This window comes from Haplochromis burtoni, unplaced genomic scaffold, assembly GCF_018398535.1.
Source record: "Haplochromis burtoni strain Fernald_Lab_line unplaced genomic scaffold, NCSU_Asbu1 Contig_193, whole genome shotgun sequence".
Classification (NCBI taxonomy): domain Eukaryota; kingdom Metazoa; phylum Chordata; class Actinopteri; order Cichliformes; family Cichlidae; genus Haplochromis; species Haplochromis burtoni.
In genome coordinates this window covers 278,235-289,552 of record NW_024582554.1, presented here as the reverse complement: position 1 = coordinate 289,552, position 11,318 = coordinate 278,235, and the positions used below count along the sequence as shown (strand labels likewise).

At 43.3% G+C, this 11,318-nt stretch overlaps 1 protein-coding gene across 1 annotated transcript; it reads right to left on the bottom strand.

Moving 5' to 3' along the window:
* Positions 1-515: 515 nt before the first annotated feature.
* samm50l (sorting and assembly machinery component 50 homolog, like) lies at positions 516-10,188 on the bottom strand. Its single transcript, XM_005935313.3, has 15 exons — positions 9,814-10,188; positions 8,936-9,049; positions 8,075-8,176; positions 7,893-7,980; positions 7,640-7,746; positions 7,357-7,487; positions 4,533-4,620; positions 4,325-4,453; positions 4,135-4,206; positions 3,567-3,653; positions 3,302-3,372; positions 2,944-3,011; positions 2,304-2,450; positions 1,907-2,048; positions 516-1,311 (listed from the first exon to the last, which is right to left on the bottom strand). Exons 1-15 carry the CDS (start codon positions 9,832-9,834, stop codon positions 1,266-1,268), a joined length of 1,413 nt encoding a protein of 470 aa, XP_005935375.1. The 5' UTR covers positions 9,835-10,188; the 3' UTR covers positions 516-1,265.
* Positions 10,189-11,318: the final 1,130 nt, after the last annotated feature.

The window sequence follows — 11,318 nt, the reverse complement described above, 5'->3', positions numbered from 1 at the left end:
ATTTCTGTAATATACTCACATATCTATATTATTGCTAATATATATTGTAATATATCTATATCACTAAAGCACTTCTGGATGGATGCAAACTGCATTTCGTTGCCCTGTACCTGTGCATGTGCAATGACAATAAAGTTGAATTCTATTCTACGTTATTACCTGCTCAAATAAGATTCACATTTTATAACAGATGTAAAGGCTGTGGTCCAAAACAATCCAGTCAAGGTCAAACCTAACAGCGAACCATTTGCTGTTATGAAATGAAAAACCAGGTCACTGCCACAGAGCCCCAACTGTCAAGAGAGACAGCGCTACTGAAGAAAATGTTTACTGTGAGAAACATTTAAACAAATGCATAAATATTGGCGCACGTCCGTGGTATCAATTTGCAGCTCTTATTAGAGCTTCAAACAAACCCACTAAAAAGTATAAAACAGGGCGATTACCCGCCTCTTTTACTTTTATCCCATTCTGAGTGTGTGTTTGAGACACCAAACAGGGGAGAGGGAAGAAAGCAGGGAGCAGATGTGATTTATTTGTGAATAGCTTGAACAACATCAAAAAGAGGTAAGAGCACTGTTGGTGGATGCTGCTCGGGGGAGGGTTCCCGCCTCTGCACGTCTGACAGATGAGCACGGGAACGCCGCTCCTCTTCGCTTCCTTCCCGCGCCACCGTTGTGATCAAAAAAAGTGCTGGTTTCTATACTGCAGTCCATCAAGTACAATTCGAGCAAACACGCCAACTCAGGAGAGAGCGTGCGGTGTATGTTTAACTGTCAAATTAAATGATTAACATGTGATGCTCCTGGAGAAGCAGATGGCATGTTGCATGCCCAGAACATCTTTAAACATTCTGGAAATTCTTTATTTTGTGTTGTCACGGGAAACAACTTGGTTGGATTATTTTACCACAAACAAGGTGCCAGTGCTGCTGACCTCAAACAAAGGAAAAGCAAACAAACCAGGAAGAGGAATCATCGATCAATGACTGCTGAGACGCTTTTTCACCCGTGTTGGGTATTTTACAGAGCTGCTAAACACATTTTATATCAGGTTGCGTCTGACTGACCAATCAGCAGAGTTCTGTAAAATGTCTAACTATCATTTTGTTGCATGTAAAAGAAGAGTTTGGCAAGGTCAGGCACATTTTTATCCAGGATCCATGCTAGTGTTACACAGTCTACGACAAGTTACAGGTGACAATGACAAAACGTTTCCCTTTTCACATCAGCGACTGGAGGACTCGGGGCGGCAGACAGATGAGGTCACAGGAAACGAATTCCAGCTCCAAACTGGACACCGTCACATATCCTACAGAGGAGACGAGAAACACAAGTCGGGAAATCCGGAGGCAGGCTGTCATGCTTAACGAGACATTTCCCAGAAACCCTGCTACCATGAAGCTCGACGCTATATTTTTATTGACGTAAAATCAGTTATGTCAGGTATCGATATCGAGCCAAAAACGTGCAGAGTTAAGGACGAGCTGGAAGGTTATCTGTAGGTTACATACAGCTGTGTTTCTTCTGTACAATACTCTGAATCTAATGTTTCTGTGCAGCACTGTGCTCTCATAAAAACATTGATTACTGCCTCAGGACCACCACTACCACACTGCTGTTGTAGACTCCTTACTGGCACTGAAAGCAGGCTGGGCTGTTCTTGCACTCACTGCACATCTACGTTACCACATTAGGTAGAAAGTAGTCCCAGTTTGTGCCATTCACTGAGGTAGTTTCAGCATTTTCCATCCACAATAACGCCATCATCACCTGACTTTGGACAGTCCTCATACGCTTTGAAAATTCAAAGGCTGCTAACCAGTTAGCCATGCCCTTCCCATGTTGCATCTATAAAAACCCTGAACCCTGTAAAATGCAGTAGTCATATTGCACCGGACCCCCACCTGTCCCCACCCTGAACTCCCATGGGCACACAGTAGTTGAGTTCCAGTCTGGCGATGTTTCCAAGCCGCAGTACGATGCCCGCTCCGTACGACCAGCGAATACACTCAGCTAGCTTCTGAAGGTGTGCTCGTGGACCGTCACCTGCACAACATAACATGGAACAATGATGCAGCACAACTTGCACGCTACAGATTCATGGCATCATTTCTGTTAAACAGTAACAGCTGATTGAGAAAAAACTTTCCTCAAAAAAGTGTAAATAAAAACTGTCACGAAGCCCAGATGGAAACGAACTTATTATATCTTACTGTGAAAGAGCCACAAACAGGCAAACGAATCAAAGACAGAGGGGCAAAAAGAAAAAGCTGAATCTCACAGACGACAGTGTTCACCCACCATAGCTGAGGTTGCAGAGATTTCCTGCGTTGAGAAAGAAATGTGTTCTAAAAAGGTCTCCAAAGCCTCCCTTGCCTGGTCTGAATGGTAGAGGAGTGTAGAGGTGCAGACCACCTGCCCAGTATGCTTCTCCACCCAGGTAGTCACCTAGAACACACAGAGGAACCACAGTGAACAATTACATTAACAATGGGGCCACTTTGTTCTTCTGTGCCGCTAAGCTCTAATGTGTATGTGTTAATCCCCGTAGGGATTCGCCCAGTGAAGCAGTGGGCAGCCACCAATGCAGGTCATGGGGCAACCACTCTACCTACTGAGCTATCTTCTCTGTATTTGTACTGCTTGTTAATATGCTGCATGGGAGTCCATCCACATTCAGACAGCACAGAGTTACAAACGTGATCTGTCGGTGGTTTTGTACCTTTTGGTAAATGGACTGATTCCTATGTATCCGTCTGGTTCAGGCTGTCACATCATTTGGAAACAATGTAACACAGACGTACCGCATTACAATTTAACTAACGTGAGCCTCGTGACAGAAAAACAGCTCACAGTTTGCAGACCGCTCTTTCTCAGGTGTTCAAACATTTGTGACAGAACACTTGGTGATGTCTGTTATCGATGTCACAATGGACTTTACCTTCACTCTGTGGCCCGATGCTGTACATCCCAAATCCTCGTACACTAGTTGGGCCTCCAAGGTAAAACCTGGACAAAATACAAAATGACTTCACCATCAGGCGACAGTTTGATGACAAAATGACAAAAACTGGGTAAAGAAAGCCGTAGGAAAGCAGTTCTACTGGTAAGTACAAAAGTCTAAAACACAAATTATAAAAATAATTGTCCTCCTTCATACCAAACTCACAATAAATCAGCTTTATTATATTTCATTTGGAGTAACTGACTGCTCAGAAAGCTCAGTTTACTTGCTGATCTACTGTAGCAGTGCTGGTGAGTCAAAGTCAGACATCAGCTCTTGGAGAAATCAGGCATACCTGTCAGCTATGCAGGACGGCTGTCCTCCAATGGGATACAGCATCCCACCCCACAGAGAGGCAGACAAAACCTGAGGGGACATAAAACGTTTCTTATACACATCACATTTAGTTTAGCAACCAACTCTTTTGTCCCCTGCTGGTTGGCTGACATACACACAGCCTGAGTAATCAAGTATAAAATGACCAAGTGAAACCCTCCATAACACAGATATTATTACAGAATCATACTGAACGGGTCATGTGTGACTTATTTCACTCTTACAGAATCCCAGAAGAGCCGTCTGTTGAGCTGCAGCTCAAAATCCTCCTTCAAGAAGCTGGCGTCTCCTCCAGTGTATCCAGCCAGCTCCTACACATGCAAACACACTCGGTTACAATCCTGCAACACACCTACTGATCATTATGATTTTGATGTTGGTAACAATATCATTCAGTGGAAGAGTAGTAAAAAAATCTCACAGCTAAAACTTTACTTTTTTCTTCAAGAACAGAGTTCAGGCTCATGTGTATAAAGATCCTTTGGGGGAAGATTGGAGTGAAAAAGGACCACGGTGTTATATTTAGGAAGACTTGAATCTAGTGACTTATCAGCGAAGGCTCATTTTCTCATAAAACTTGTACTCAGGTCTAAGGCACACCCACTGTGGCAACGCCTTTAGACCTGGAAGAAACGCCCATTTTTCCCTATACTGTCTGTCCATCGTACCCGACATATCTCTCAGAGGTCAGGTGAGGCAAATGTGGGGATTGCTACTTTTTCAAACCTAATGTCGAGAGCCAAAAGTGTGGCAGACAGACGTTTACGAGTGTACTTATGTGCGCACACTTACCTGGTTGATGCGAAGTAAGGCACCTCTGCTGGGAAAGATGGCAGAGTTCCTCGAATCAACTGACACAGTGTGCTGCAAACAAAACCAACAGGAGACCTGCTGAACTGGTGCAATCATCAATAATCAATAACTCTCACGACATGATAATAAAGCACATGTTGAAAGGAACCATAATAATTCGGTGGCATACAGAGAGAGCAGACTTCAGTGAGTGTCCACTCTCCTCTCGCACAGCAAAGGAAGCGCTGCGCGCCAGGCAGCCCAGCTCCCTCCATACACCCTCCCACTTCAGCGTGTGGTTGGTCACGCCAAGAGGAAACTGCAGAGAGACTCAAATGTTAGTCAAGTCCTTCCCTCTCCGAATTACTGTCATCATTTTTAATATCGTTTCCACTGACATTCAGTTCTGCAGATACGCCTCTGTCAGTCTCTTTCAAGGAGCTCCATGGAAACTGGCCCGTCACTTTGTACATGTTGAGGGTGAGGCTGAAACAGACAACGGCACATATTTCAACATATAGATGCCTATTGGTAGATGAATGCGTAAGAAACAAGTTAAATGACAAATCAGAAGAACGACTGCTGTCAGAAATGCCACAGAGCTTTGTGAGTTCCTCCTTAAACTAACTCCAGGTGATTTTCCTTTGGCTGTGGCTGAAACCTGTTTGGGGGAAATGGTGGAAAAAACAAAGAAGCCCAGTAAGGAAAAACTCTGGTACTGCAAGGTCTACATGATTAGCTGTTCCACTATGATAAGTAACGCTGAAGGCTCATTGTGTCTATAACCTCGCAGAGACTGACAAGTACAACAAATGACCATGAATTACTTTTCATACATCAACTTTTAGGACAGGGTGGAAACTCCAGGCCTCGAGGGCCGGTGTCCTGCAGGATTTAGATCTCACCCTGGGTCAACACACCTGAATCACATGACTAGTTCATCACCAGGCCTCTGGAGAAGACATGTTGACGAGGTCATTTAGCCATTTGAATCAGCTGTGTTGGATCAAGGACACATCTAAGACCTGCAGGACACCGGCCCTCGAGGCCTGGAGTTCCCCAGCCAGTCCTAGGACAATTTCTTCATATTACAGAGAGCCTTTGTGTAGCATATGGTAGTTCGATGGAGGGGTGGGTACAGACTATAAGTACAAACTTTTATGTATATTTATAGATCACCACATATTAAAGAAGCCACTGTACAGTATGAATGGATTTTAATGGGGGAACCAGACAGGACAGACAGTTTTGCATCAGCATGATTCTCTAACCTCAGCCTTCAAACTGCACAAAAGGTGCAAAACAATTACAACATATCCAGGTTTGAAATGCTCAAAGCATTTGTGTAATGAGGTTTCAAACCAGTCCCACTGCCACAGTGACACCTACTGGCCACCTTCTGCTAGTATCACATTTTGAAAATGCTATTCTGTAAAACACACATGTTGCACAATTCCAAACAATGCACTGACTGTACCGGACTATCAATAATTATGATCAACACATGTTAAACACAGCAAGCTGTGACTATGAGGAACAGTGTGTGACAGCAAATACTGCAGACAGGACAAAATATTAGGCACCTATGAAACTGAAAGTTTTGGTAAAAATTTTCCCGGTGCCTTTCTTGGGATTGCAGTGAATCCAACTGAGCTGAATGCATCTACAGACTCCAGAACAACTGCCCAGATACCAGTGAAGGACTTAGCCAAGTCGGGAATTTAGGAGGCGGTGAACCCTGAGGCAACAAAGTACAGTGACAGCTTGGTAGGCAAGCCAGGAACTAATCTTGTGTCTATTTTTCTGTCCGGGAAAGAAAAGAAGGCAAACTATGGAATGACAGGTAGTTGTCACATGCGGGGAAAAAACCAGTATAATTCCTTCAACAAGTGGTCACCAGCAGGGAGACTGTGTGGAACTGATGTGTCTATAAAATAAAGGGAGGCAGCTGGTTTTTTATCTATGGCTGAAAAGAGGATTAAAGAGGAAAGAGAAACAAAAGCTCTGCCTGGTCATTGAGTGAAGTCCAGTTAAACACCTGTGGTAGATGCATCAGTCCCTTCCAAATGGGCAAGCTGCACAAACTTAAAGGGCCCGACAGTACCATCAGTGAAGACAGACTGTGAGGCTGTAGACCATCATTAACTCCACTTCTGCAGAAGAGACACCACCAAGCCAGACTGAAGCTTGCTAAAGATAAGCTGGAAAAAGACTAGGCGCAATGGAAACACAGCCTTTGGTCAGATGAAATAAAACTAGAGCTCTTTGGCCACAGAGATTCTGCTTATGTTGGGAGAAAGAATGCAGAGGCATGCAGCCAGATGGATACCATCCTCACGGTGAAACACGGCGGTGGGAGTATTATGCTGCAAATGGAAGAAAGCAGTCTTACATGTTTGTTTAATATGTGCGTTGAAGGACATGTCCTGGTCAAAAATGACTCCAAGGTTCCTCACAGTGTTACTGGAGGCCAAGGTAATGCCATCCAGGGTAAGAATCTGGTTAGATACCATATTTCTAGGCTTTTCAGGGCCGAGTACAATAACCTCAGTTTTATCTGAATTAAGAAGCAGAAAGTTAGCGGCCATCCAGGTCTTTATGTCTTTAAGACATTCCTGCAGTTTAACTCATTGGTGTGTGTTATCTGGCTTCATGGACAGATAGAGCTGGGTGTCATCTGCATAGCAGTGTAAATGTATGCTATGTCTTCTAATGATACTGCCTAAGGGAAGCATGTATAATGTAAACAGAACTGGTCCTAGCACTGAACCCTGTGGAACTCCATAATTAACCATATTGTGTAATCTGCATGAACAAATTGGAGTCCATTACATAGATATGATTCAAACCACTGCAGTTCCCCTCTAAACATCAGGAGGACTAATAATCTTAACCCTGACGGTTCCTGATGCTTGTGAAATAATTCTTTCCCTGTATATAAAGTCAAAGCATCCAAAATAAAAGCATGTTTGGAAAAGCTGTGCTAAAAATTCCTGCTCTGTTTAACAGCGGAGTGAAGTGTATATGAACGCAGCTGATTGTAGTTATGGAAGAACATGAGAAATATCACATAACAATGTCTCCATTTGTCAAAAAACTGAAAACCTTCTGAACAAGGCTGAACAGAGGATCCGTCTTGGGGAGAAAAAAAAAAAAAAAGAGCCCAACTGAAAAAAACAGTGAAAGAACAAGAACACAAAAGGCGGGATTTTGTGCACATACTTGCGTTCAAAATGTCCGGGTTGGGGCTTAAAGAAAGACAGGCCATAGGACGTCTCCTTGGTCCCATAGGAGAACTGGAAGGTAAGTTTCTCAGCTCGCCCCAACATGTTGGGCAGCTTCAAACCCAGAACCTGAGAGACGTTACAGAGGGTCACAAACACACTTCTGTCAAACAGGCAGCTCTGAGGTATGATAAGTGTCTTTATTAATACAAACTGGGCAAGTTATTCATCACTGTTAACACATGCAGCTTAAATAACATGCCAGCTGTTGCGTCTCTCACCATGCTTCCTTCATTGTTGCCAACCATGGTATTGTAGCTCCCTGTCAGCCTCTTGACCTCTGTCACCTCAAAAGTTACATCCAGGCCATTGGGCAGAGCGTCTGTACCTGAGGTCCAATCAGAACAAAGAATGCTTCTGTCAGCTGAGTGTTTACCACACTATGCAGTCACTTTTACAGACCATCTCTGCTTCACATGAGAACAGCAGGTGAAATCAAAGCTCTGTTCTGGGCTGCAGGTGTAAATCAGTTACCTTCAGATGTGTCGATCAGAACCTCGACGTCTTTGAAGATTCCCAGGCGGAGCAGCCTCTGCCTAGCGACATGAGCTTTTTTCATCACCTGAAAAAAGACCTCTGCAGTTATTTACGGATCTCAGATAGACTCACTGAGACGACCGTGACGGTTTAATGAAAAGCAGAATTATGAGACATACATCAATGAGATTTTTGGCATGGAAAACATCAGAGATCTCATAGCCAAGCAGATCCTCTTTGGTTCTCCCCAGACCCTGGATGTTCACATGCTGGACAACCACCTGTGATCAAGGATAAAAGTCACATCGTCACCAAACACTTACTTTCTTTTAAAAACTGCTACTTTTAATCATGTGTCTGATGGTCATATCCTATTGCATGACCTTGTGGTTGAGTCAACACACTGCATTATGAACTATGGCAATCTTACTGTATCCTACATTCAGTTTACAGTTCATACACTTGTATGAAGTGGAGTTTGGTTAGGATCACAACAATTACTATTATTCTTTGCACTATTGTGGTGCACAACACTTAGTTACAGCTATGCTCAGCACCGTACTATCAAGCATATATACATTTAGGACTGGAAACAGGGAAATCATCTCCAGACATTTCACACAAATAAAACTGTTGTAACTTCTTAACAATCAATGCAAAGATTTTGTTCAGCTCCTTGAATTAAGGTCTGCACTTCGTTTGCATCTTGACAGTTTCATTTCATATTTTTGGTGGTTCCTCACAGAGCCCTAACCTACAAACAGGCAGCTCGCGAGCCGTTCTGCCTGTCCACGTGCATGCTGCGCTTGTAGCAGATGACCCTACAAAGCAAATGAGCTGGCTACATCCAACTGTGACTGTACGGACAACCTGAGGCCTGAGTTTTTGGCTGATCGCGGTCACTTTCTTAAAAGTTTAACTTTTTAATTGATACTTGGCCATGTTTAATATGAACATCCAAAGCTGCAGAACATACATGACACAAAACAATAAACCATACAAACATACAACTAGCATGTTTTGCTTTGACAACTACTCACATCTTTGTTTTCAAGGATCTCCTGTTTGGAGTCTTGCCCTTGGTCTGGAGTCTCCATGAAATCTTCAGGGTGGACATCCAAGTCCCGGCCATGCATTGGGAGTGGATCCAGACTCTGCACCGAGGACAAATAAAGTGTATTAATGCAAGGAAGCACAGCATACCTGAAACAAATTTGACTTTTGCAACATATTTAATTGAAAAAGTGTCCAGAAAAAAGTTAAATTTGCTATTTTTCCATGTCTGATGCTGTATTTTGTATTTTGAAATGGTTTACGTCACAGTACAAGAAGGAAATAAAAAGTCTCAAATTGGAAAAAACCCTTCGTATGGCACCGTTAAAAACCAGCTGGAAAACAAAGGCCAAGAGGGTCAGTGGGTGGAGCTTCAGGAAGGAGTGTCTGATGCCGGTGAAAGTCGCTGGACGTGGAGTACTAGCAAAGACAGGAGTCCTGACACGCAGTAAATACGTGCGGGACATGACAAATGAATGACAATACTGGTCTGGGCAAGTACTGGAAAATGATGTTCACACAGGTGTGAATTTTTAGTGTTTTCCTTTAAATACTCGAAGGCGCAAATGTCCCTAAAATATAATCACTATAACCAGGAGTTTTATCTAAAACGTGGTGACAAACCAGCGGAGAAAAAACTCCGTTTCGCCTCGTTACGTGAGCTAAAGGCAAAGTGTAACCGTTTAATCAACAAGAGCAATCAACCAGTTTGACGCGTCGCTTTTTATTGTTGTTGGTCATTTTCTAACTGCGTGTGACAGTACGTGAAGTACACATGCTGGTGACTCTGTAGCCTGCAGCATTCACTGGGCAGGGAGGTCATGATATAAAATGCACCTAACGGTTAGGATGAAATAAGCTTTACCTTAGCATGGACGGTCCCCATTTTAACTACCGGCGCCCCAAAACTCTTCAGTCCACGTCAGCTGCGCTTTAATACGGAGAAACTGGTAAGTGACAGCAGCTACTTTCTCCAGTACCAAACCCCCTTCAAGGAAGACGCCATGACAGTTGCTGAAGTTCAGTGCTGCGTTCGTGTACACCTTGTAATGTACAGAACTTCAATCAAGGATAACACATTCGGTAAATGTTGACAGTCGGTAAAAGTTGCTGTGGTCATGTATATGTTCGCTGATAATTGAAACTGAATGAAATAACGTAACTTGAACGTTTCAGGTTGTTACGGGGTCGCTGTAATGTCAGTACGAGTTATCAGCTATTGTTTGTACTGTAACGCGAAAATAAAGGCACACTGTTATCCCCACAAAAGACTCCGTTCAGTATTCATTATTTTAGGACATTTTGACAGGTTACATGCGGTAATGTAACAAAAACAATCTCGAGGAGAAGAAAAATATATGATTGTAATTGTCAAAGCGAACATATTTCTGGTTCTTAAAGGCGTCACTGTGGCTTCTTCATGTGATTGGATGGAATGCAGCGCTGCTCTGCTCCGACCTGCCTGTCACTACCCGATCCGTACCGGAAACCCGATCGGTACCCCGCATGCGCGAAAGGTTTCTACTTCCGGTCGTAGCGTTTTACGATAGTTATGGGTCAGAGTATCTGTTAAGATGTTAAGAATAACAAGTATATCTTAAAATGTTTGCAATAATGAAGCATTTCAGTACAATGTAGACAAAAACGACAAAATAAAAAAGTTACGGATCAGGACTCTCCGATCCTTACTGCGCATGTGTAAAGTCTGACCGTACAAATCGGGTCTACCCGATCCGTACCGCGCATGTGCAGATGTTTTCTTCTTCTTCTGTTCGTTTAATGGCAGTTTACTCCCCAGTGTACGAGGATACCGCCACCTGCTGACCGAGCGAATAAACCCTATTATAAACTGAATTATCGTCATTACAAACGTGTGTTAAATCTGATTTAGCGATAGTCGAGTGTGTTTATGCTTGTCTGTGAGGAGAGGATTGTTGGAATAGTGATGATGATGTGCGCTATCACTGTCAATTGTCAGTAAACACTTAATCTGGCTGATGAATCTACACGTGAGATATTACAAAGTCTGCATTATTAACTCTGTAATTAGGCGCCATTCTTCTTATTTTACGGCGCTGTTGCTCAATCGGGGGACGCTCTCTGTTGAGGAGAAAAGCATGAATTTCTTTGTATACGGATTATCCATTGTTTAAATGTCCCGGGCAGTCGAAAAGGAGGCAGAGCTGTTGAGAAATGCTAGGAGCTAACTGGGCGCTAACCGTATCATTCAAATATATTGAATGTCGCAATGTTGGCAAAGAGAGGAAGTGACGTAAGATTTGCGCATGCGGGGTACCGATCGGGTTTCCGGTACGGATCGGGTAGTGACAACACTGCCTCCTGAGAGTCCTTCGCTCCGAATTTTTTTTT

Coding starts and splice junctions, on each gene's coding strand:
- samm50l (XM_005935313.3), bottom strand. CDS start 9,834: ATGGGGACCGTCCATGCTAAG. Junction 3,654..4,134: donor CCTTACTTCGCATCAACCAG/GTAAGTGTGCGC, acceptor TTGCATGTGTAG/GAGCTGGCTGGATACACTGG. Junction 3,373..3,566: donor GACGGCTCTTCTGGGATTCT/GTAAGAGTGAAA, acceptor ATGTCCCCTCAG/GTTTTGTCTGCCTCTCTGTG.